Here is a 27,310-nt window from a genome sequence, read left to right on the forward strand (position 1 = left end):
GTGTGAAATGACTCTGGTGACTGTTGATGCCGCATAAAACCAACTATTTATCCATTTTAGATGGCTGTTTACACTCACACATCACACACTTTTTCAAACATTTCCTTTTCAAATCTTTCTACGACGTAAAGACATTTGTGTTATTGTCAATCCCCTAATGGATATTCAGGATGCTGCACAGCTGTTGGTGCCGAGAGATTTACGACGTAACAATAAGGCCATCATCCAAATCCGATCCGGAGACCAGCTCTGATATCAGCATCTGATGCACCGGGCTTCATTTCAGTTTCATTGAACAAAATGAACAATATCAGGAACACTCTTCACCAGATGGGTCCGTATGTGAGCATCAGCGTGGTGGCGGACGGCCAAACACACGAGCTCCCCTTTTGTCATCAGCGGCACAGCGGGGGACGTGGAGACCTCTTCCCACCACAGTTAATCAAATCAAAACCTTTTATTGTCTAAATTAATTGCTGTGTGCATGCTCATCCATTTTAGCTGGACAGATGGAAAAGGAAACTAATATTTTTGGGATTTCCGAATGGGCAGTGTTGTTCTTTTCCTGGTCCCTCCACGCTCTCCTAAACAGAAACGACACAATTATATGTCAGACGACCGGTTGGCATTTATCCAAAGTGACTAAAAATGAGCCTTAATTCCCAGATTATGTATTTTTATCAGTGTGAGGTCAAGGGGCAAAGCGTAAATCTGTGGAATCTCAAGAATGATCACGTTTGGCTGAAGTGAGGAGCACCGCTATCAGTTTAGTGGCTGTGCCAACACACACACACACACACACACACACACACACACACACACACACACACACACACACACACACACACACACACAGCAGGGTTTTAAACACAGAATGGTGTAGATTTATGTGAAAGCTCATAAAGCTCTACCAGAAGCAAAGGGATGATGGGTGCTCACCCAAGCGACCTCCCACCATCTGTCCAAAATTAGCATAATGCACATTCCTACAACTTTCAGCTGTAATTTATCCTCCCCGTGTTCGTCCTCCCTTTGTTTTGTTTTTTTATCATGTCTGGAGTTACAGTCTCTGTTTGTAAATGTTTACAAGAACAAATCTGTGTTTAAATGAACCAAACACACACACAGGACAGGGCAAAACCCAACTTGATATGTATGGCCAACAGAATAAGTGAAACTTTACATTGAAGAATCGCTTAATTTACACCATTTTGCTATAATCTGGTTAAACCTTCTTTTATGATCAAAGGATGGTGCCTGTTATCGCTCAGAATATTAAACATTAACTGTTTAATTCTGATGTTCCCGCCTCTTTGGAAAATATTTGGAGTCGTAAATCAGAGGAGCTTTCTTCCACAGATAGCTGGCACACTGCGTCGGTGCTGCACTTTCTAAAAATACATGCGCTCTGATTTGTAATGGTGATCAAGTCTTTAAAAATAACAACTAGAATCTAATTTTCTCTCTTGCGGGGGCGGGTCGTCTTAGTTTGACTCATAAATCTTCGGCGCGATTGGCCTGAGTGAGGTCAGCAACCACGGAAATAAAGAGGAACGCATCACATCACTCTCCTTTCAATCTCACAGAGTGGCCGAGCTCCTGCACTGCATTGACTTTTCTATTGATTTTTGCCATGAAATTGGATGAGTACTGGGTGGAAGGACAATTATGCAAAAGTGGAGGAGGGAGGGGGCAGAATGGGCCTCGGGGAGAGGTCCTTCACTTATATGTAAGTGGTGGCTGGTTGGCAAAAGACTGAATAAGAGGAGGATTGTCTTTCCTCTGACCGAACCTCCAACAGGAGTCTGTTAGAAGAGAGTGCTTCAGTCACATGACAGTTAAATGTTTCTGAGGTAGGGGCCTGACAGCGACGTTTAGGATGGAAGAATTCTGATGACCACGTATCGGCCGACAGTATTAATTATATATTATATATATATATATATATATATATATATATATATATATATATATATATATATATGACAAATGTTTTTAACCTGGATTTAAAAGTGCTTACAGTTATATATATATATATATATACACACACACACATACATACACTATTAGCTCTGAGATCTGCTGACTCAGGTCAGATAGTGGAGCCCAGAGTTCAAACTGGACCCGGTGAAGCAGCTTTTAGCTGTTATGCTGCACACAACTGGAACAAACTACCAGCAGAACTGAAATCAGCCCCAACTGTAAGCACTTTTAAATCCAGGTTAAAAACATTTGTCTTTCCGTGTGCTTATGGTTGAGTTCATTTAAATAATTTTAAAGCATAATGCTATAAATCCTCTTAATTGTTTCATATTTTTCTTTTTTCCCCTCTTCTTTGATTGCTTTAATTTTGCGTTTTAATGTTTATTCTCTTTAAATTGCTTGTTTTTATGCTGCTTTATTCTGTTCTTTTAAATGTCTTTATGTAAAGCACATTGAGTTGCCTGTGGTATGAAATGCGCTATATAAATAAAGATGCCTTGCCTTAATTTACTGAGAAATTTATTTTTTGTGTACATATTTGGCAAGATGTTTGTTAAATTCATGAACTCTAAGGACACATGGGACGGCGATATATGAAGATAAAACAGTCGTCCCATGAAAATGCACTAAAATAAACTGTTAAACCCTTTAGTTTAATAAAGCTGAGTTAGATTAATAACTAAAGTTAACTCATATTTTTCCAGTATTCAGTTATTGAGGATAAATAAGCGAAAAATCAGTTGAGAAACTGTAGGAAAGTTGAAAGTGTAACAGAGAGAGAAGAGGCTGAAAAGCATCGGGATGCTTCGTTTGTAACCTGGCAACAACTGAACTGATCACATGCAGTGTTGTCAGGTAACAGGTGAATATTTTGTGTAAATATAGACAGAAACTTTTCTTTCAGTGACATTCCCAGGACTCATGTACTCATGTTGCTCATGTAAAGTCTCCATCCACCCAGAGTGATAGCTGTATAGAGAGGTGATGAAGTTGGAGACGTATATTTCTGCAGCGAAAGTGAGTGAAACACGTCTATTTTTTATCTTTTTTCCGCTGTTACCTTAGCTCTAAAGACTAGTCAGTTTTACATTACTGTGTGAGTCTAAAGGCACCCTTTTTTTCTTTGTATATTTCCAGGAAAACTGGAAAAAGGTGCAGCAATTTATTTAAAATGCAAAGATAAATGGTAACACACTATATGCTGCGGAGTCACCCTTCCATGGAGACCACTTCTGATGAGGCTTTGGCAGAGGATGGATCAGCTGAAGGTCTTAAAAACTGTTTCTTTAGAACATCACTTTCAGATATTGTTCATCTGCTGGAGATAGTTAAAGTGCTCCCACTTTTGTCACAGCGGAGGGTGGGCCAAAGGGAGGGAGCCGTCTGGAGGACAGGCACAGCCAAGAACTAATCCTGATTAAGTGCTTGACCACTATTAATTTTGTATATAAAAAGATACAATTATACACAGTACCAAAGGCGGGGAGGGCAGCAGCCTGGAGCTACAACAATGAAGAAAATTATTTTCTATTTCTGTATTTGGCAGGACACGCAGGAAAGCAGCACCAGATGTTAAGCAGTAATAACAAATAAGAAGAGTCTTAAAGTCTGAGAGGACGGTGGCCAGCACAGGGGTGTGGGAAGGAGGGATTGTCAGCGCACGGATGGGGTCATGTACGATGAAACGGGCTTTAGAGAGGGCAAAAAGATTATTATGATTGTAAATGGATGCACAGTCCAGCTAATCCATCCATTTTCACTTCGAGACTCGTCTTCCACAATGTTTTTTTTTACTCGCAAAAGGTTAAAGTTAGAAGTTTAAAGTACATGTTAGATTTAATTCAAAGGTTAGTCCAGATGTTTAACAATACAAGGTTCAAGATGTACAAAAATCTACATGGTTAGGGCTCACACATTTTAGCATTCAAGGCTTGTTTTTTACATTTTTAAATTGTTTTTTTAAATTCTTAGATTGTTTGTAAAGTGTTTATAATTGTATAAACATTTTTATTGCTTTATTATGTCTTGCTACTGGATGCTTGAATTTCCTTCGGGATCAATAAATTATCTATCTATCTATCTATCTATCTATCTATCTATCTATCTATCTATCTATACATAAATCTAAAATAATATTAAGATATATATATATATATATATAAATAAATAAATAAAAAATAGTGTTGGCAGAGCTGCAGTGCATGTTGCTCATTTACTGTAATAAAACCAACAGTGTGAAAAATAACACCAGGTACAGTCTTATTCACCCATGTGTTGTACTGGTAATGTCTTAATTTCTTGTCTTCCATCAGGCTACCAGCAGGTGGCGCCAGCAGCCCGCCACCTTTAAGCGTCACTGCTGATTTTGCACCCCGAATATCCATTTAGCTGCTGTGCCCCAGTGCAGGTGCAGCCACCAAAATCCTGCGTGTCCATGGCCAAACTCTGCGGAGAGAACCGGAGTGAGCAGTTTACAGCTCCAGGATGATTTGTTCCAAGAGAAAACTCCTCAGACAACACGGCATGTGTTTTTATTTCAGTTGTCAGAGGGAAAATAACCAGCTCTGCAGGCTTTTTATCACCGGGCACACTGTGCATGACGGGATGAAAATATTTCGTGTTTATCTCAGAACACATTTTCTGCTCCAGGTCAAGTCTCAGAACTCTTTTGCCACCTCGGGCGGGGGGGTTGAGATTTGGCACCCCAGCTGGCTTGTGTCTCAGCTATTCTTCCTTTTTTATTTAAGTCACTCCCAAACATTGTAAACACATAACTGGGAATTCCACACTTTGGTTCCAAAATGAAGAATCCATCTCTGGAGAATGCCCCCTCTCTCTGACTGTTTCCATGAGCAGAAATTTATGTGCAGCTCTGGATAACATTTATTTGTTGGCTAAACTAAAGCTATTGCGTTCAGATCGTGACAGTGGGGGAAACTGACTTATTACTGTAAACGTGCGTCTTTCAGCTTGCATGTGGTGTTCAGGATGGTTTATGGCAACTCTTTGGGGTCACTGTCCACAGCCAAACGGGAGTTTGCAAAAACCAAAATCTCTGAAAACCATCTCACTAACATCTGCTCATAGCCCCGACCTAATAAAAACTAAAGAATGCTGCTAGTCCGTGTGCTTTACTGCTTATGAGCTTACTTCACTTTTTCCATGTGCTGCTGCAGCAGCGCGGACGTTCCGGCCACGTGGGACCGTCAAAGTTTAGCTTCCAAACACATTTTGTTCCTGTTCCAAATGTATAAATGCATGTGTCAAGCTGAAACTGTGCTGCACTCAGCCTGTCCCACGGTTACAGGCGTCCCAGGCCTTTTGTGTTTGCGAGCAGCGCCTGCTGTGTGTGGTGCCCAATCCGTTTCAGACCACAGCTTTGAATCCATCTGCCTTGGATTTGCCACGTATTTCCAGAGCAGGAGACTGGCTCACCAGTGCGGTTCTCATGGCGATGTGAAATAGTGTGAGGTGGCTGTGCGTGTGTGTGTGTATGTGTGTATGTTTCTATGTGTGTGCACAAGCAGCACAATGTCACCTTGACTGCGATCTACGGGAGGCACTGAGGGCGAGCAGCATCTGTAGAGCTCCGGTCGGAGAGGCAGAAGGGGACTCGACGGTATCTGCGCGTCTCTCGGGGTGTGTGTGAGAACATCTCCAATGTGTGAGTGTGAGGGAGAGAGGGAGTAACACTGAGGCGGGTGTAGCTCTCTCAGACAGCTCGCAGTGCCGGAGGATCCCTCTACAGACCCAGGCAGAGCGACGCAGAGATGTCAGGAGCAGCACACACAGGTGGGTCACACAGCGGCTGAGGGGGGGGGGGGTTAGGTGAGATGGGCCGGGCGCGCAGGTTCCTACGTGTTGGACGGGTGCTTATTAATGTCATCATTGTAATGTGATCATACAAAACTGCCCAAAATGTCAGATTTGTGTTCAGAGGAGGCTGAGGGACTGTAATCTGACCCACGGGTCACTGCCATGCGTCCCAGGCTGCGGGGCTCCCACTGAGGCAGTCAGAAACATCCTCTGAAGTCTCACACGTTGCTTATTTCTAACATTTGAATTTAAGGCAGAGCTCTCTACATCCAGCTGACAGGTAGGGCTGCAGAGCTTCCAGCGGCCGCAGAGCCTCCAGGCACCTGACGGCACTTGTTGGAACCGAATAAAAACCCCGCCGCCGCATCCTTTTCTCTCCGTCATGTGACTCCACCGGGCGGATATATCTGACTCCTGATCGTTCCGCTGGAGAAATGCAGCCTCGGCCAATCGCGTCCAAATGGAGGCGTCTCTCTCTCTCTCCTTCTTTTTTTTTTTTTTTTTTTTAGCTTTCTCCGGCGATGCCTTCACTGGTCGACGGAAATAAGGCAGCTGAGCTGGTGCGCATGTGAGCACCCCTTGTGTTTTAACTTTTGCAAGATGCGTATTCTGGCCCTGTGATGGACTCGCAACCCGTCCAGGTTGCGCATGCCTCTGGGACAGGCTCCAGCCCCCCCGCGGGTATAAAAAGTGGATGGAGGATCTGTATTTTTCCGAGAAAACCTGGCATATTGGAGCCCGGCGGACTGATATGACGCACTTTAGGTTACACATTGATTTTTCCCGTTTTTTTTCGTTAAGAACCAGCTTTCAGGCAGTAAATGGGTTTCCCTTAGAGATTGTTTTTGGGGCTTAACTGTCAACGACGCGCAAGAAAAACACAAATTAAAAATGCTGGAAAGTGCGTGGAAAATCCGAGTGTTCGTGGTCCAATAAAGGCATCGCGTGGCCCAGTGACGTCAGCCGCTCCCCTGCGCCTCCTCCAGCAGCCAGTCAGAGGAGGGATGCTCTGAACGCAAGACTGCAGCATCTTCACCGAGAGAACGAGCAGCGCAAAACGTCTCTTTCTCTGTGTCTTCCCGCAGCTCCGCGTCTCCGGACCTTCATCACCCACCCGCCACCCCGGGGTGTCTTCACGACTGGAGCCAGGATCGGACAAGAAGAACGAAATTCTAGAAGCCAACCCAAATAACGCATCGGATCTTTTAATTTTCTTGTGTATTTTTTTTTTTGCTCCAGCGACTTTCCCTTTTCCTTCTTTGATCCTCGGCTTGATCTCTCCTCTTTGTCTTTTTGTTTTTGTTTTATTTATTGTTCCGTCTCGCCGGCACGTTGCAGAGGAGCGCCACCATCCTGTTCTTCCTGACATGAGTACTGGTTGCAGCGGAATGATACACATATCCTAGTACCCATATCTGAAGGTTTATGGAAGATTGATCCGTTTGCAGGTTTTTAGCAGCCCAGAGGACACTCCATCCTTAGAGGTTTCGGATTTTCTCCCTCTCTGAGCCGATCATCCGCCGCTCAGCGTTTCTTTCTTTCTACCCCTGCGCAGCATCTCTCTGTACGCACGGCGCTCCGCGGAGAACAGCGCAGCTAACCTGCCCCGTCCGTAAGAAAAAAGGCGTATTTTCCCATTCTTAAATCGCTTCTGCCTTCTCCAAGGACTCATCTTTACGGCTACGCTGCGTAAAAAAAAAAAAAAAAAAAAAAAACGGTAAAGGGGGATTTAAACGCAAACGCAGCTTAAGCATCCAAGAGCAAGCTCGAAAATGATGGCCGGCGGAGCAGTACAACAAAACGGCATTTTCTCAAATCCTCACCATCACAATCAACAACCACACATGGAGTCCGATCCCCCGGATTCACGTAAAAGACCCCTGGAGACCCCTACGGAGGCCAGCAGCACCAAACGCACAAACACGGGAGGTAAGAGCAGCGATGGGGATGCTGGGAGGCGGTCCGGGTTTCGGTGAATGTTGGTTCATATGAGACAGGCTGAGAGAAAGCAGAGCAGGTTGATCCCATTCTGGAGCTCAATCCGTGGCGTGGCTCAGCCGCATTTTCTCACATTTCGTATTTGTGATATAAATTGAGAGAGGATGTTTTTATGCGCTCCCTCGTGAGCGACAGTCATTTTCCATCAGCATTAAAAATAATCACGGGTCGCCGCTTTTGATGGAAAGGAAACAATGAGCCGAGGCGAGCGGGGATTTGGAGGGAAGCGTCGGTCCCCCTCTCTCAAACATCCTGAATCATTTCCCCTCTCTAGGTCAGCCGAATTTGGTGGGGTTTTTTTTGTGTGTGTTTTTTTTTAAAAATTGCGTCTTACGAATTACGCGGAGCCACAGCGGCCATGCTGGAGCCAAAATAAGGATGTAAACAAGTGAGAGCCAGATAGATCAGGCTAGTGCGTGATCGCAGGGTTTCATCCCGTCGACGGATGACCTTGTGATAATCTCCCACATCAGCCACCGTCGCCGCCGTGTGTACAATTACACAAGCGGATAAACAAGCGGGCTCATATTAACAGCAGGCCCGTGGCGAGCCGGAAAAAAACCAGGGAATCTGGAGCAGCTCAGAATGCGACGGCGTTGAAGTGTTATTGCAGTATATTCTCACCATGCATTGCCCTCCTGCAGCAAGGAGGGAGACGTTTTTTTTTAATACCCGTGAGATTATCCGATGATGTTTCTCCATGATTCTCAGGGTTGGATGAAATATGAATATGTCGCCATGGTGATCACCATATTTGGTTTTTGTTTACATGCTATCATGCACCAAGCATTCCCATCACCTGGCATTACAACCATCAGCAGCCTATGCTGGCCATGCACCCCATCATGGACATTTGGACATACAATACACCTCTAATGGAGCAGCAACTCTTAAAACTGAGCTGGTAAAGGTTCAGGAGTTGTTCCGATATGCCATAAACCGAGAGCCCAATACACCCCCAGAGGTTAGAAGCTTTAGATTTCAGGGGACTCATCCTCTATAAGTAGTTGGTTCAATGTTGTGTTCTTTTACATTTTCAGGGAGCCTGTTATTGGTTCTTTGACAGCTGTTTAAAGCCCATTACCTCATATATAAAACAGAAATCAAGATCTAAGATTCAGGGATAAATTGGAGCAGGTTTAATTTGATAGGCGCCTCGATCATATAGAGGGGTGTCAGCATGACTGATTAACATTCTCATACTGAAATTGCCATACAGTTCCCCTCAGTAGCTTCTGGATCATTCAATAAAACACTGCAAATATGTTTTCCTCTGAAAACCAACCCGTCTTAAGACACAATTACTTTAAAAAAGCAAGGATTTTAGTACGAGGTAAACACAGTCTTAAAGATCACGAGTGCCACCTCTGTAAATGAGTTGGCCGGACAATGACCAAAACAGACTCTTTAAACCTACCCTTCTGTTTTGCAGAAGTAAGGTGCCTCTTTTCTTTTTGGGTATTAAGGAGTAGTGATCCTCTGTTCCATCAACTTTGGTGTTCGGGGACTATTTGGGTGTCTTGATGACCCCTAATCTTTGATCCTCAAAAGGAAAGCAGAAGGGTAAGGTCAGAGAGGAGGGGGGGGGGGGAGTGGGATCGGGCCTTTAAGTCCCAGCAGGAACCGTGACAGCCATCCTCACGAGTAATAATCAGACAGCGAGAAAGTTAGGCTGAGCAGGGGTGAGCGGCGGGTTAGCCAGCAGTGTTTAACTGCAGATCGATGCAGCACTCAGAGCGCTAAAGGCTCCTCCTCGCTGTATGTAAAAACCCACGGCTGCCTCTCAGGGGACCTTCCTCCTGCCTGCATAACAGTCGGGCAGCTTGTCCATTTAGACAAATGAAAAGGTTGCAATGATGATGATGATGATGATGAGGATGACGGCACGGCTGAACAGACTTTTACTGAGGCAGAGAGGACGCTTGCACCGCAGCAAGGTCGACACTTTTAAACATCCAAACACGAGCCCCTCGAGAGAAGAAAAACAGAGGAATCAGAGCTTGGTTGGGGGTCTTTCTCTCCTCTGTTTTACAAATGTATTTTGTTCTATTTTTTATGATCTTTTAAGAAATTGGTCTTTATTTGACTTTGTTAGTTTGGGAAAACACTGTTGAGATCAGCCTAAATAACTTCTTCCTTATTGAATATAAGATCCAGTAACTGTTGATGTTTCTGGCTCTTTATTCAGAAGAACACATTCACCACAACATGGTGGCTGCTTTGACCCAAACAGAGGCCGTATTTTTTTCACCAAGAAAAGTGTCTTTTTATTGTATCTATATTTCTGAAGCTGCACCCAAGCTGCGGTTCTAACATTAGAAGTTAAAGTTAGTAGATGATCATGGTTGTGTCTCTGAATGATTAGTTCACGCCACACACTCCCCACCCCTGTGCTTCCTCTCTCTGTAGTGGCCTTCCTGCAGCCCCTATTTGAAACTGAAGGCATTGTATTCCCTCACCAAGAAACTGAGACTCATGGTAAGACAAGACTTTGATTTTGATCTTCTACCTGTTTTTTAATCTTTAATGTAACATTTCTCAATGCAGAACTGATTTAGCATTGACCAAATCTAAAAATTTTAGGGTCTTTAACGAGGCGAACCGACAACTGCAGGGCCTGGCATTTAAATAGGACTTAAAGTAACATTTAACACCATCATTCTTCTCATGATTCAGGGTAATGCATGCTGATATTCTTTATATTGTATGTTATCAATTCCATAACATCCATTGTCATGCTTTTTATGCAAATTCAGTGTTTATTTTGTCATGATAAGTGCACAGATGAGTGCTGCTGATGACCTTTGACCTCATGTTAGCCATATCATCTGCTGATGTATTGTTCAAATGTTCATTCTTGGCTTATTATCCTCAAAGTGTGATATACTGTCTGATGGCGGTAAAATTCACATGACTTTAACTAAACTGCTTTTTTTCCTTTCAAACAAGCAGATGTTAGCTTTTCCTTTCAACTCCATCTACTCTTTTGTAGACATCTGTAGATGTGAAAGCGTTTAATTCCATGCCGAAGAGAAATATGGACTTGTTTTTTTTTTTCTGCTTCGCTCCTGAATCCAGGGTTTAACTATATATTATGTGTGTGTGAAGAAAACAGCAAGTGAGATAAGAAAGAAAGAAAGAAAGAGCTGGTCAGCTGTCAGAGGGTAGACGTGGGACAACATGGGACTCCTCCAGCTCTGCGGGTCGTAAATCACAAACGTCTCATAAAGAGCTGACGGTCTTAAAGACGGAAAGATCAATGAGTCACTGCAGTGGCTGCTGCTCACAACCCCCACCCTCACCACCTCTCTAATCCACCAACCCAAACCCATTCTTATGAGTGCCCCTCACCCAGCACAGCGGGGCTCTCCCCTCCATTAAAGGAACGCAGTTTTCCCTCTCCACACATACGATGAGCACATTTTTAACATTTAATTCAGCCATTTAAACTTGATCAAAATGGACAAAAAGAGGTAGAATCTCCCAGTAATTTATTAATTTATGGATCTGCTTTTTAGGGTTTCGTATTTTGATTTGTTGTTTCGAGAGACGATGTTCATCTGGAGAAGAAACTCTTTGCAGGAGCAGAATGATAACATCTTAATATTATTGAGACTGAGGAGAGTTCAGATTAGTCTGGAATTAAATGTTTCTGGTCAGTCGGCCTTAATCATCGTAAATAGGAGGAAATGCTGCTTTAGGCTCCTGGAAACAGGATTTTAAATCACATTAAATATGTAATTGAATAAATCATTAAATGTCGTCAAATAGATATGTAATCAAATTCCTTCATGTGCCGACATTATTAAGGACAATAATACACATTTAAAGCAGCTGTGTAGCTGAACTTGTGATAATTATTTATAAGATTACATTTATTTTTATCTAACTTTTAGCCTGCTGGTCTGTATGAAAAAAAACTACATCATGTCGTCATCCACCCCTCATTTCTTTCCATTTCCTACCAAGCAGCCAGATTTTCTTGTCATCTAATTCTTTGGCCATTTCCTGCTTTTTCACTCCTTTTCAGTCCTTGTACCTGAGCATTTTCAGAGGAATTAGTTTTTTCTTTGTTAAGCCACTTAACTCTGACCTATGAACCATTCAGGCAGAAAAAAGGCTCCTAACTCAAGGGATGAACCAGTGTTGTGTCCACACAGAAAAGACAACTTAGCAAAGAAGCCATTTAAAATCGTATCTTTAGGCACTTTGTTCCCAGCAGCCTGTCACAGAGACACATCATTTCTTTAGCTGCATGTGTGAAAAACAGCAAAGATAACACAGTGTGACAGACAGAAAACAGGATTTCTGCAGCAACAAGGTGATTCCCAAAGAGCTGTTAGCTGAAAACTTGGCATATCTCAGCATGGTGTGCAGTGTGTCCTTAAAACATTTGAGGAAACTGGACAAGTGGAGGACAGAAGAAGAAGTGTCAGGCCTAAAGAACTATCTACAGCAGATGAACAGGATCTGAAAGTGATGTCCTTAAGAAAGAGGAAAAACTCCAGCAAAGACCTGACACAGGAGCTGAGAGATGCATCTGGACCTTCAGCTGATCCATCTGCTGTTGGCCCAAGCCTCATCAGAAATGGGCTCCATGGAAGGGTGGCTGTCAAGAAGCCGTTCTTAAGGAAGGGAAACAGGGAGAAAAGGCTGAGCTGTGCCAAAGGACACAAGAAGTGGGCTGAAAATCAGTGGCAGCAGGTCTGATGGAGGGATGAATCCTCCCCAGAGCCCGGAGCTCAACATTACTGAAGCAGTGTGGGATCATGTTGGCAGAGAACGCAACAAAAGGCAGCCCACATCCAAAGAAGAGCTTTGGGATGTCCTTCAAGAAGCCTGGAGAACTATTCCTGAAGACTCCTTAAAGAAAGGACAGAAAGCTCGTCTGAGAGGGTTCAGGCTGTGTTGGAGGAGAAAGGAGCTCAGAGCAGATATTTTTCCTTAAATAATATAATAATTTATGTTTGCAGGTTTCAGTAACTCACTGAATCTATCTCAAACCTGGACTTCACACGTGGCACATTCTTTTTGCGTGGTTGGTCACATTATAATTTAATTATAATTTAAATGCAACCACCATCGTATGCCGGTGTGAACGGTCTAGGACCCTGAAGCCTGCGCATGCGCAGAAGAAGACGCGACGTCACACGCAGCACGCTGCGTTTGCCGAAGTAAATACGGATGCTAAACATGTGAGCGCGCGTGTAGAACTTCTGAAGTTGTTGTGCAAGTGGAGCCAACGAAATTATAGGGAGTTTAATTAAGTCCAAAGCCTCGCTTTATTTCTACTGACTGGCTTCATTAAGGGTGTCCGCCATGCTTGTTTCTTCCATTGTTTCCATTTGTTCTGGCCGTGTCCCGCCTTCTCCGGCACAGAACTCACCTCAGTGACATAAAAGTCAGATGAAATTCGACATGACTCTTCAGATTGAGCGTTTTGAAAAAACATCAGATATCGGTTTTAGGATCAAATATGAAAGTGGCCTGGCTCTGATTTGAAAAAGAAATCAGATTTGTGCTTTTTAGACTGTCAGATATGGCTCACAAAAAGGCAAAAAAAAGTCAGATTTGGACCACTTTTGCCAGCAGTGTGAACGTAGCCATGGTGACGTTTTAATCCTAAACAGTATCTGCATCATAGGGGGTTAAAACACTGGAATAGTTAGTTTGAGGAGCTGTAGGTAACTGGTATGTTCTCCAAAACCCACCAGCAGGCTTTTAGCCTGATAGTCTGTTCAAAACAAATGCAGCTTTCAGGTGAAAAAAACAAAAAACGCTTGTATAAGCCATTAGGAACTCTTATGTAAGCACAAACAGAATAAATCGGATGTGTTTTTTCTCTTCTTTTTGCTTTCATGTAGGTGGTCAGTAAATGAACATCTGTTCGGGACACAGGTTCAACAGAAGATGTGTGTGTGTGCAGAATAAGTTTGCTGACCAGCTGATAAATTCTCAGTCCTTTTCATCTCTTCTTATTCTTTTTTCACATCATCTTTTTCCTCTTTTCATCTTCTCTCCTGCCTGTAAGATGTAATACATTCATTTAGTAAATGGATGACTGGCTGGTGTTGGGAAGGAGGAGGAGGAGGAGGGTGTTGGAGCTTGAGACGCCCTTGCCAAGTGACATTAGAGGACTGGACTGGCTGTACACCGGGAGCTTTCAGTGCGTTGTGTCTTTGTCTTTTATGTCTGACTTTACTTGCAGAAAGCAGAGATGAAATTTAATGAGGGAGATGAAGGGGTGTGTAAATGGATCCGTGCGCACCCTTAACATACGCTCAGTCATGTTGTGCAGGGAGCCTCGGCTGCCTGAGCCCAGGCCTTAGATGTTATTGATCTGAGTGTTGCTGTGAGTCTTATTTCGGGCCGTCCTCTCAGCGCAGGGCAGCCTTCCTCGCATCGATCCGACTGAGGAAGAAGACGCACCACATTTGTCTTTTATCAACTAAAAACCACAACCGTGAGGTTGTCGGTGGGACTTTTGAGATGTTTTCTTACAAAACAACAGTTATATTTTGCCTTCTGCTCACATGGAAGCTGGAGCGTCCTCCCCTCTCTTCCTGATTCATCCCTCCGGTCGTCCTCTCCTGCCTATCCATACTAATCATTCTCTGCTTCGGCCCATCACGACTGCGGCCTCCTCCTCCTCCTCCTCCTGTCCTCCTTTACCCTCGTCCTCCCATCATTTCATCCTCCGCCACCCCCTCCATCAATCGCACACACACTACCACTGACGACGCTCGCTCGGCAACCGTTTCCGAGGCCGCCAAATCGATCCACAGCCGCCGTCGGCAGGAATCTGCTTCTCCTCCTACAGTCTCAACTCTTGCTCTTTTTTAAAGCCACTGCGTCAAAGTAAAAAAAAAAAAGGAAGAAGAAGACGAAGAAAAAGCATTGTACAGGGTGGGGTGTCGGCGCAGGGAGGCGGGAGTATTCCCACAAAGACGGGCATGTGATTGGTGGAGTGAGACTTTGGTCACAGCGAGGCAGGCGCTGATAGGTGAGGCGAACAGAGTGGCGATAAATATGGATGAAGGAGGGATGAAAGGGCCGACACAGGGATGGGGCCCCTCCTCTGGAACAGTCAGCGAACAATACGACCCGATTTTCACACACTCTGAAGGGAGGGACAGAAGGCGGCTGCTTCAGTTAGCTTTGTTCGCCACTGTGTCTGCTTCGTTTTCTGCGCCCTGATGAAGGCGAATGTTTCATCACGGAGGCGTCTGATTGGCTCAAATTCTAAAGCATTACGGTGGTGCGTTTGTAACGAATAAATGGAGGAATGTCAGAGCTCTGCTCATTTTAAATACACATTTCTGCAGTTATTGGGATGCACTCTGTGCAAAATTTTGTTTTTGTCACTAAAAAAAAGAGCCTTTTTTTAATGTAAGGAATTATCTTAACATCGATGTGTCATTCAAGCAGGCTTCTGTCACATGAAAATGAGCTCATGCGTAAAACAAACCACAGTATTGTTATTTAGCAAGTGTTTTATACCCCTTTACAGACATAACTTTGTGATATTGGCTTCTAAATTCAGTCCCTAAAATCCCTGAATCCCTCCAACAAGGCTGCGTCTCTATTCATAAATTAGAATTTAAAGGACTCCTCTCATTTCCTCTCTACATATTTGACTGTCCAGGGGTTTAAGGGGGCTGCTGGCCTCTTTAAAAACCAGGCGCTTAAAGAACTTGAGCTCATTCTGCACTCTGAAATGTCAAATATTCAGTCGATTGAATTAATGACGAGAGAAGAGTAAAAGATTCAAATGTTGGAGAGGCAAAAGGACGATTTCCTCTGCGAGCTCACGGTATTTACGAGTGACGATGGCCATCTTTTAGAACGAAGACAGCTGCTCAGAGCCTCGCTGCTCAAGAGCTTTACGCCTGTGTGTGTGTGTGTGTGTGTGTGTGTGTGTGCAATACCTCCCAACAAAAGAGAAGAGGACTGGAGGGGGTGTGTTAGACAAAGCCTGCCCCCCTTAACTCTCCCTGCTTACGAGAGATGAATATTTTCCAAGTCCCCAGAGTACCGAGCCTCCGTACCCGAGCCCCCCTTTATCAGGCTCTGCTCACACTGTTTAAGACTCTTCCCCTCGTGAGGGGCTCTTATTTACATTTGACCCATATTAGTTTATTATGGCAGATTCTGATATTTGCTCATACTAATGTTATTTTCTTTTTACTTAATCTCTGTAAATGTGAATGAGTTCATTGTGGAGCTGAAAAACATTCCAGTGAAATCTAGTTTTATCCATAATTTGATGCTTTGATTTAGATCCCCTGAAAAGTCACGCCTCCGAGGTCATAAAATGAGATGAAAGAGAGTTGTTTGCCGGCGTGTGAGCAAGAAAATCAGGGATGAATATGGGGAGTAGAGTTTTCTGTCCATGAGATATTTTACAGCTGAAGACTTTGACTGATTTGTTGACCTGAGACCTGACCATTGTTTCGGTGGTAGTTAGGATTTACCATCAAATAACATGTTATTTTTCCAAGAGAAGTTTAACACTGTGACTCTAAATTTGCTGAATATCTCAACATAAGTGTTCTACATAAAGTGGGATGTAATATCCAAGTTTTCCCCAGCTGTGGTCAGCAGTAGGACAGTTTTCTACAAACAAAGGGACACTCGTTTGCTTCTCAAAAGTGAAGAATTTCACTGCTTTCTCTTTGACTTTTTTTGGGGGGGGGGGGGTTGTTTTTGAGGACAAGACGGCTTGAAGGAATCTAGAAATAGCTATTTATTAGAAACTTTTACCTCTTTAAAAATCTGGAATCAGGAGAAACCTTCGTGTTTGTTTTTAACTAACAAAAAAACACGGGAGGGGATTCGTGATCTTCAGCCGTTCTGCCCAGACTCCGCAGGCCCGTGGACACCAGATCCCGGGATTTGAGCCCCCAATCCCTCAGCATGGAGAGCCTATTCTGGGCCTGGCGGGTCTGCAGGGGCCTTAGCAACAGATTGGACTGTTGACACATCCAGTTATGTCGTGTTGGAGAAGGATTTATTATTTATTGTAAACAAACTCCACATCTCCAGATCCCGGAGGCTGGAAGATGGGCAGTTTTTTGCTCTCACACATCAGGGTGGAGACTCACATGGACTCACATGGACTCACATGGAGGCCTTGCTGTAAACTCAGTGTCCGCGTTGCTGGTTCCATTCATGACAGAAAAAGTCCGTTTGATGTGTAAAAGAAAATGTGTGTGTGTGTGTGTGAGATGCTCGGAGGAGTGAAAACAAAGACCCTCATCACAGCAGCCTGGAGGGAACCCTGTAGTTACTCAGCTGCAGACACCATATCTACACAAACACACTCCTACTCTGCTCTGTAGAAGGTTTGATGTTGTAACTCTTTGTTTCCGACCCGAATATAATTTCTTTATTTTCTTAACTGTGTCTCAGTGTTTGTGTTTTTTGGTTTGTGGGATTGTCGTGGTTTAATTCGACCGCCAGAAGTCTGGCAGTCTGCATCATCTGAGAAACCGAGTGCAATCACATAGTCAGAAGCTATTTCTGCAAAAGTACCCACAATTACATTTGGATAGAAAAAGTCAAGTGACAACAGCCTGTGTTTTGAGTCGGTCCTGTTTAGCTGTCATGTTGTGTGCGGTATACAACATATTAATGTGAATATGCTCCTATAAATGAGTGGAGAGAGGTACTGGAGGAAATGAGCAGCTTGTTTTGGGTTGGAAAGTTTATCAACTACAGTAATTACTGATGCTGAAAAATAGCAATTAGTATTATATAATGTGTGTAAATGCCCTAATAACATCCATCCGTATCTGACTGTTGTGTAAAAAATGAAAAAACAAAGGAGTGAAACGTTCAAACTCTCCCAAAAATCCCACCTCTGCACATCTGGTTAGCTGTTCCAGAACACGGCTTCTTCAGCTTCAGCAGTGTTACTCTCAGTTGTCTATATGATATTAAGGTCTATTATGGACCCCAAAAGTGTAACCCTTTATTAACTGCCCCCCTCCGTCGTCCCTGACAGATAAAACAGGGGGGACTAATCAGTAACAATCACCACTGTTGTAATTATGGTGTTTTTCTAGTGAAAGTTTAGATGCTCATTACGCCGTTCGCACGCCAGAGTCGCTGCACATGGGGGGAGAAGACGCGCTGCATCTTTGATGGTTCTTCTTATGTAAAAAGATGCAGAAAACAGAAGCAGCGAGCAGTGAGCATGACATCATTCTGACTTTTCTCAACAACCGTTAATATAAAAGTCCCAGCGAACATCGGCAGGGGACTGAATGGTTTGACTTGCAGGCTTTTGGCTTAACCTCGGACGGTTATTCCACCATGGGGGCTCATTTTAAAAATGAATTTTGAATTTTAAAAGCAACAGGAGACCAATAAGAATTTATTTTCCCGGAAAGTTTTTCTCTGAGAAGCATAAACCCAAAAGCTTTAACTTTTTTCTCTTCTCAAAAACTGAATTATTTCATGAAATTTTTCATGGACGGACGAATATCTTCATTTGTTTTTCAGCTGATTAGATGAGAGGTGTGAGGGAAGTAAAGTTTAGCTTTGACACTGATGGGTCAGCCGTGACAATGAGAGAATCCAGCTCAGTGTTCTGGGGCTATTATGAGCGACATGTACCTGTGCGATGTAATTACGCATAATCCGAGTTTGCAATCCTAATTCTGACATTAATATATATTGAATTGGTCTTTTATGGAAATGTGGCGGAAATATAACCAAACTGCTCTTTGTGGTTGTGTTCAAGCTGGACTTGGATGTCAGTGGTGACTTGAAGCAAATATTATGCTTACAAAACAATGCTTTTTAAAGGGATATCACACATCGATGTTCGTTTTTTTTCTCTCTGCCGCAGAATGATATGTGAGCCGTGAAAAATATTAAATTAAAAGTCTTGAAAATGGAAGTTTTGCAGTAGGTTTGAGCTTTGAGGAGGAAAAAGAAGCTATTAAGATTTCATGGACCATTATGTCCAGATGCACCTGATAAAACTTGAGGAATGTTGACAAAGCTCTAGTGTAAATTGTGGTTTCCAATGTGGTGCAATGCAGGAAGAAGAGGCCGATAGTGAAACAGCATGTATATGAAAACTCAGTCACTCAAGTGGTCAAACCCACTAAAGGCTTATTTCCTAAGTATAATACAGTCTGTCTTGAATAATGAAATAAACTCCACAGCTCTGCAGTTATAATAAGTCTGCATAAGTGTTCAATAATGCAAAAGGACATCACTTTCAGATGCTGTTCATCTGCTGTAGATAGTTCTTTAGGCCTGACTCTTCTTCTTTTGTCCTCCACTTGTCCAGTTTCCTCAAATGTTTTAAGGACACACTGCACACCATGCTGAGATATGCCAAGTTTTCAGCTAACAGCTCTTTGGGAATCACCTTGTTGCTGCAGAAATCCTGTTTTCTGTCTGTCAGACTGTGTTATCTTTGCTGTTTTTCACACATGCAGCTAAAGAAATGGGAACAAATGATGTGTCTCTGTGACAGGCTGCTGGGAACAAAGTGCCTAAAGATCCAGTTTAAAATGGCTTCTTTGCTAAGTTGTCTGTTCTGTGTGGACACAACACTGGTTCATCCCTTGAGTTAGGAGCCTTTTTCCTGCCTGAATGATTCATAGCTCAGAGTTAAACAAATTGGCCAGGTACAAGGACTGTACTAATGAGTGAAAAAGCAGAAAATGCCCTAAGAAAAACTTTGTAAAACCTTCAGAAAGCTGCAGAACTATTGCTCAAAAACCTCTTTAAAAGAGTACAAGAAAGTCTGGCTGCTTGGAAACTAAATATAAAGAAATGAGGGGTGGATCAAGACTCTTAAAGGTTTATTTGATGGGTGTGTAGGCTTTATAAACTTTATAAATGGGTTCATATTGTTAACACCTTTCACCTGACATTTAAGAGATAATCAGCACAAGCACACACCCAAAATATGTTCTGAATGAAGTCGTGAAAGTTTTTTTTTCACAGGTTTTTTTCTATATAAATCACGCTTGTCCTCTTCTGTAGCGCATGCTGCACATAGATGCATGGTTTTATGATTTCCATGGTAACATGTGCAAGTGTTACCATGCAACAGACACAAGTGATGGACATGAGTCATGCGTTACATCCTCTAATATACATGATGAGTCATGTTGCCAAGGTGTGTGGGCCTGTTTATGAGATGTCGGAAACGATCTGTTTGCGGAGGAGGTGTTTCTGAGTGCGTGTTTGTTTCTGCTTTGTGATGCAGCCTCGGTCTTGTGCTTGTGTGCGTATGCATATGTGCGTGTGTGCACGTGCGTTTCATATTTACCAATTCCCCAGCCTTATTAATACGAGCCGGTTATAATTAGCTAGCCTCTATCTAAAGCAGGTCAGTCCAAGGCTTCGTACTCAAAGTGGGTCACTGCAGAGAGGAGAGGAGAGGAGAGGTGAGGACTAGCAAAGATGAAACAGAAGGCGGGTAAGGAGGTGGGGCAGAGGAAAGTGAGGAAGAACAAAGATAAAGAGGAGAAAACGAAGGATGTTTTTAGGACACAAACATGTGATGGCTCCTCGAGCTTTAAAAAGAAACGCTGCTGTGAGCATCTTTGCAATCAGAGGGGCATTATTGTCACAATAAACATTACATCATCATTACAATTTGCATCTAATAGCTGACACATTGTCAGAAGTCTGTAAAAGAAGCATGAAAAAGGATGCTTAAGAGATTAAAAACATAAATGCACGTGCAAATGATGGCCCACAGCCTTATTACTACGAGCCTGATAGGCTTCAAGGAGACCAGGACAGCTCAGTTAGCAACATTAGCCAACGATTGCTTATGTTTTTTCTAGAGCTGAGCAATGATTAAAATTTTTAATCTAATTAATCACATGATTTCCCTGATTAATCACGATTAATCGCATTTGTACGCAAAATCCCAAAATGAATCCAAAAGTAGTGTATAGCTTTTAGCATTTAGTTTTATTTTAAATGTGCTGCCATATAAATGAAAGTGCCATAACATTTGTTGTGCAAACACACTTTTAGCATCTTTCTGTAGTTTTTATGTAGAAGCCTCGCTCCACTGTCTGTTTCCCTGAATGACTTGCTGCTATCAGTTGTGTGTTTTGCCTTTAAGTGATATTTTAGACTGGAACCACAGCCCTTTTACAGACAGCCGTTCCACTTCCTATTCGCCCCATTATAAAAAATTTGGCCGCAGTTCAGTTGAGTTTCTCTGGGGGCGCTGGCGAGCGAGTGCAGAATGACCATTTTCCATAGGGCTGGCGCTAATAACTCAAAAAATGTCCCCACTAGCGGCTGAAACCTGAAAATAATACTGTGATTTCTGACAGAGGGATCTGGATTTATATCGAAAGTACAATAACCTGGGAGTTATGGCTTTCTGTTTTCTTACAGGTCTGGCATTTGCGAGTCAGTATACGCTAGCATCTAGCTAACGGAATCTGAAGAACGCACGGCAGATTACGACCGGCTGCTTTACGGCACTCGTCCACTGTGCCAGAGTGCTAACCTGGTGCTGCTAACAACAACCAAAGCTAAACCAGAGGCTAGTCAGAGAGTATGTAAAAGGGCTGTGCTGAAATCTGTAACTATTTGAGCTAACACCTCTCTGCTAGCTCAGCGCTAGGACTGACCATGCCGTAAAGTGATGCCACATGCGTGACGTCACTCGGGATGCAATACTGACAATAAATGTGTATTTTAAACAAATCTAGTGAGTCTAAAAAATCAAACCAAGTGCCGTTTGAAAGGATAATTTATCCTGCCTTTAGGAAAATTAAAATGAAAAAATATAAAAAATTATATCCAAAGAAATGGCTGGATCTAAGGTGGATTTCATAGTACCACCATAGAGTTCGGCGTGCTCTGCACTGCTTCGTTGGCGCCCCTAGAGTGCAGTACCACCCGGAAATAGCCGCCAGTTTTCCCTCTCCTCATAATAGAGACTCTCTGCTGGAACTACTACGCTGAGAAGACAATTCAACTTGGCTGTAAATGCAGGAGTTTTTTTTTTAATTTATTTTGAAATACGTGCTTTTATGTTGAAACCAGTAAAACCGGAAGTAGAGCCGGTTAGCTCCATGAGCTTCACACAGAGACCGAGGAGCACCTGTAGCGGTGATGTGCTAGTTTATTTTTATTTTGTTACTCCATGCTTCGTGGTGTTTGCTGTAACTGTGAATGTGATGCATTCAACAGACTTTAACAATAATAAAACCTGCGTTAATACGCGATAAAATATTTATCGGCGTTAAATAATTAACGCGATAATAACGAGTTAACGCCCAGCCCTAGTTTTTTCACAGTACTGCAAAGTTTGCCATTAGTTTAACCAAAATATCAGAGCATTTAACAGGATATAAAACAGAGAAGTTTGTTTTTTCTGTCCAGTATCAGCTGGCGGGCTATTAGCCATATCACACACTGTATAACAAAGCCATGCTTAGGTACATTGCCAGAGACATGGGAGTAGACAGGGAGGGTAAATCAAAAGCCGAACTATCGAATGAGAAAGCAAAATTCACAGTGAACAGTTCCTGTCTCAGTCGGGCTTCATATCAGCACGCAGTCCCTGTTGGTCCCTCAGTCTCACACGTCCTGCAGCCTGATGCTGTTGGCGACAGAGACGCCATCAGTTTAACCCAGTGATACTCACTATTTTTTTCTTCACAAGAGCCACATTTGCAGAGCAAAATTAAGGGAAGAGCCACTTTAACGACAACATACTAAAGTCCCCTTTTGCAAATATGCATTTCTACATATAAAACATCCCACAAAAAAAGAAACAACACAGCCAATACATTTTCAATTAAAGTAATACTATGTAACATTTCTACCTTAAAATAACAGCTTGAAAAAAATTGTGCGGCTAGAATGAGTTTTAATATTACGATTGGCCTGTCTCCTATGCCCTTAGGGGGTCTGAGTTGGAATAACTGCGCTATGTAACTTTGCTGGACCGGCCCGGGAGCTGAACGGAAGTACTTCGACTTGCTTTCTGGCACACCTACCGCAAAAACAAATAGACTCCTCTCACGCTCCCAGGTACATTTGATTACTCCTACCTTCTCGGTCGACATAGCTTGCACCTTCTGACTCCTCGCCGGTTCGTCAACAAACGTGAAAGCGAAAGAGTTTTGTATTTACGACAGTGTAACCGTACATTACCTCCAAGCCTGTAGGGGGAGCTCCATAATGTACTTTTTGAGAAGTTACATTGTATCGCTTTAAGACCACATTTACCTTAATACTGGGATGAGCGGAAGCTGGCGTGCATGTCCTTGACTTTCTTCATGTTGTATTTGTAGTTTGTTGTTGTAATCATAGTGAGACATTCAAGATGAGCATGTTTTTTGTGCTGGTTTTTGCCCTTTTTTAATTAAAAACCCATCCATTGTGCCTGCATCTCACGCTGGCTAAAGGAGCTAGCGTGCTCTGCGGTCAAGTGAGAGGTGGTTTAAGTGGGCTGCGTTGCCAGGTTTAACAGTGCCCCCTTTAGGAAACACCATCAAGCCTTAATTAATACTTAATAAAAATACTTAATACTACAAAAACGCAAACTTGATGAAAATACTTAACACTGTGCAGTATTTGCTGTATGTTATTTGAAAAAATGTATTGTTATCGTTACCATATTGTTATAAGCTACTATGCGAGTGCGAGCCGCCAATTAAAGCTTGAGGAGCCGCATGTGGCTCGCGAGCCGTGTAATGAGTGTCTCTGGTTTAACCCAATTTTAGCTTCTGCATCCCATCTGGAACCCCATCCACTCTCCAGGTACATAAGCCACAAACGGTTGGCTCTGTGCTAACGGCTGTCCAAAAACCAAAATTAACCCATGCAGGAAAGCTAAGTCATTAGGTCAGGAAAAGTGTGGACTCCACCAAAACAAAACAAAAAAAAGACCAATTTATTCAGTCACAAGTATAAAACATCACCATCACCAGTACTGCAAACAGTGTTGGAGCAGAGACACTCGTCATGTTACGTAAAACGAGGCGCTGACGCTGCTCATAATGGCCGATATTCTGCATTTCTTTCACTTGAAATACATTAAATGCATCACTAAGGTTTCCACAACATTTTACATATAAACATTTTGAGCAACACAACCAACAGGTTGCACTTTAAATGATAATGAGCCTGCTAAGCTTCCAGCATGCTGAGTGGCTGCGAATAAATCCAGATTTTTCTGATTTCTAAGATGCTTTTTAGGCTTCACCCACTCAGGTTAATAACTGATTGGATCATTCACGTCTCGAATGTTTCTGCTTCCGAGAAATGTCCTCTAACTGAGTTATCACAAATCAGACGGATGGTTGGACGGAAAGAAGATTTTCTCAGAATATTTATTTAAAAAGTTGACGTTTTCATGGTGGAGTTAAACTTCCAGTTTGGAAAGAAGTCTGACTCAAAACCTGTTAAACTCGTGGAAAACGCCTCGCCTGCTTATTCGGATTCACACAAGCTTTGGTTGAACTGAAACACCAAGTTCTTCTTTCCTCTGCTTCCATGTTTGAGCTCCCTGCAGTTTATATTTCATCACTAGCAGAGCTGAGGAAGGGCCGGGAGAGTGTCGGGTTTCCTGAGTGTGTGCTCATTGACTTGGCTGAACATTTAGAGATGAGAATGGAGCCCACCAAGAGAAATGTAGATAGTTGGAGCGCGTGCTTGGATATGAAAAAACTAAACTCTTAAGGTTTTTTTTCAGTGCAAATGGGCTGCTTTGTGACAATAAAGCTTAAACTTGGAAGAGTCTTTGGCAATTTAACCTAACAAGGTTGTAATTTCTGCCATTTTTCAAAGACTTGTTGGGTGTTCAATAAGGTTGAACTGGCAATAATCGGCTTCTTAGTCGTAAATGAAGTTAAAAAACAAACAGAAATGTTTATTTCTTGGCTCCAACAGAGTCGCTTCCTGGTTGGGTTTAGTAGTTATGGCTCCATTTTGCTGGTATCCATGGTTATATGTTAACAAAACAAGTTACGACAAACTTTGTCACTTTGAAATCAAAACTACTTACTTAGAGATAGAGAATGATCCCAGTTAGGGTCAAAATCTGTGCTTTGGTGATCCTCACCTGCATGGAGATGCTTTAATAAGAGTTTTAATATTCCACAAAGGTTATTTTTGGCCTTTTTGATCAGTATGAACTAATGTCCTATGACAGTCTTTATTGAAATACATTTTGAGAGTCGCTATGGGAGAAACAAATGCAGAAAAATACAGAATTTGTGGTCTCCAGCATGTTCTGCATCACCAGAACTATTTAAAACACTCACAGTTGTGAAAGGAGTTGTCATCTAATTATCCAAAATGAGGGAAAATGATGAGTGATATTACATCACCGGTGGTGTTGAAAGAATTTCTGGGATCTTGAGGCATCGTGTGATGATCAGAACAGGAAGTCTTTGGGCCTGGTTAACACGTTCCTCACCCTCCTGATAATTTCATTGCACCTGTTCAAGTGGGACTACTTCTTTTTTAATTTTTATTCTCATGTACAGACTTATAGGAGCTCAGTATCTGTTCACCAACGACTGTACCTATCAGGAGACCTGAAGAGCCAGCATGACTGAAGCCACCTGTGTGGGTGTGCGGAACCTTTCACTAATTAAATGTATTTATAGTGAGGTGTCACAAACACCTCGGTCCCACTGTTGATTTGTGTTCCAGGCATTCGATGTGAGCTGAATTAAATTATTAAACGCTATTTGCTCGTATCTTGTCGTTACGCCACAAATGAATGCAGGGCACTTACGTACGTAATGTTCACGAGCTCTTCTGTCTTCAGTTGTTCCCTTGAATAAAGCAGAGTTACAAGGTGCCGCGCCCTTGTGAGAAAAATGTGTCCCGAACAGTAATCCTATTTTAATCTGCCTCCAGAGGTTATGTGTCCCGGATTATCAGATATATGGAATGCTGCGAGGGAAGGGGGCCCGCGACACGTTGGAGCAGAGGCAGTTTAAAGAGATGTAACACTCAGAAATCATGTTAGAAACTGCTCAGAAACGGATTTCTGTAGAAATGCAGGAGAGCTAAATCTTTGCAAAGACATAAAAGCTGAAGACAGAGTGGCGGGATCACGAGTTTTTGATTTACTTTGTCTTAATAAAAGGGATTTTAAAGGCTGAAAGACCTAAAGACTAAAAACCTTCAGACATGAAATGAATTTGACCCTTTGCTGCTCCATGAAAAAAAAGAAATATCTGCATCTCCCTGAGGTTTGTTAGGATTCCTTAAGAATTTCTAGTTTATTGCTCATATCTGCGATAGAGATATAGAGTCTAGTCTTGCAAGAAAATGTGTTACAGATGTGCTTGTCTACATGTCCAAAACATAGTAAATTACTATAAAGGCAGAGTAATAGTGAAATAGTTTAAAATAGTTCATGTTACATGATGCCAGCCTGTAACCAAGTATTCCGTTATATGTAAGATGGAGACATATAACCAGTTTGGAATCCACAAATTGTATTTATTCTTTATGAAACTGATACTTTTTGCGTTGTGGACCAAGTATTACACCAAGAAAAATACTGTGCTCCTCTCAAAATTAATCTCATGGGTTGTTGGTTCGTGCAGGCAGAAAAAAACCCTTAAAAAATACTTTAAAATATGCAACATCTAAAGGTTGTGAGACCACCTGCATGTGAAGTGTTAAAATAGAAAACATTTCGTCTAAACCACAATGTTATCAAGCGGCTTTGGCTAATGATCCAACCAGGAAATTACAAACGTGTTTCCTGAAACAAACTGAGGAAAACTCACGAGGATCGAGTGATTGATTGAGTAGGAGACAGGTGTGGAAACGGAATAATGACTCGATCTGAACACAGGACTGAAACCCTGGAGGATAAACTAAGCCAACTAGGAACATAGACCCAAAAGACTAAATAATTAAACCACAAAAAGACTGGAAACACAAAGGACGGGAAAAACAGAGTACAAAAAAACCCACAAATCATGACAGAAATGAGGTCTGAATGTTTGTTTTTTTTTAGTTTACCGACAACACATTGATGTTATCACTATGCAAACAAAGTAAATCCTTTTGTTTGTTTGTTTTGGTTTTTCTGGACTATTATTAAAATGTGGGTAGAAATGCAGAAAAGAACCACCTGACCAAATGTGTTGCAGTTCCAGCCGCTGTGATTGAATCCAGCTCCATCAGGGGCTGATTTTCTCTTTTGCTTTGTGGCCCTTATGCATTAGTTGGTCATTTTCCACTTAAAACTAAAACACAAACGATCCAGGCAGAGCCAGGCAGACAAAAAAAAAAAAAAAAAGCATTAACATGAAAATGTCAGACCTTTTTCAGTCATTCAGAGCTTCTGTAAATGAACTTGTTTTTTCAATTCACATGCAAATTTAGCATTTTCCCAGACGGTCACATGTTGGTTTTGTGCATCAGATTTACTTCAGTAAACCAAATGTGTTCATTGTTCATGTGTACTTAGCTGGAAGTTGACATTACGTACTGATGATGCAGGATAACTGGATCAGAACTGTCCTTTTCC

At 42.4% G+C, this 27,310-nt stretch overlaps 1 protein-coding gene across 3 annotated transcripts in view; it reads left to right on the forward strand.

Moving 5' to 3' along the window:
* The first annotated feature begins 5,705 nt into the window (after positions 1 to 5,705).
* The window catches only part of nova2 (NOVA alternative splicing regulator 2), a 98,402-nt gene continuing 76,797 nt past the window's right edge, over positions 5,706 to 27,310 (forward strand). Inside the window, exons 1-2 of one of the 3 annotated variants that reach the window (XM_075472846.1) lie at positions 6,765 to 7,728; positions 10,207 to 10,275. In XM_075472846.1, coding sequence (XP_075328961.1) covers positions 7,572 to 7,728; positions 10,207 to 10,275 — 226 coding nt within the window. In that variant the 5' untranslated portion in view covers positions 6,765 to 7,571. Of the gene's footprint in view, positions 5,776 to 6,764; positions 7,729 to 10,206; positions 10,276 to 27,310 lie in introns of those variants that run through there. The other 2 variants (XM_075472848.1, XM_075472847.1) reach the window with 2 other exon arrangements.

Source organism: Odontesthes bonariensis, chromosome 9 (genome assembly GCF_027942865.1).
Source record: "Odontesthes bonariensis isolate fOdoBon6 chromosome 9, fOdoBon6.hap1, whole genome shotgun sequence".
Lineage (NCBI taxonomy): Eukaryota > Metazoa > Chordata > Actinopteri > Atheriniformes > Atherinopsidae > Odontesthes > Odontesthes bonariensis.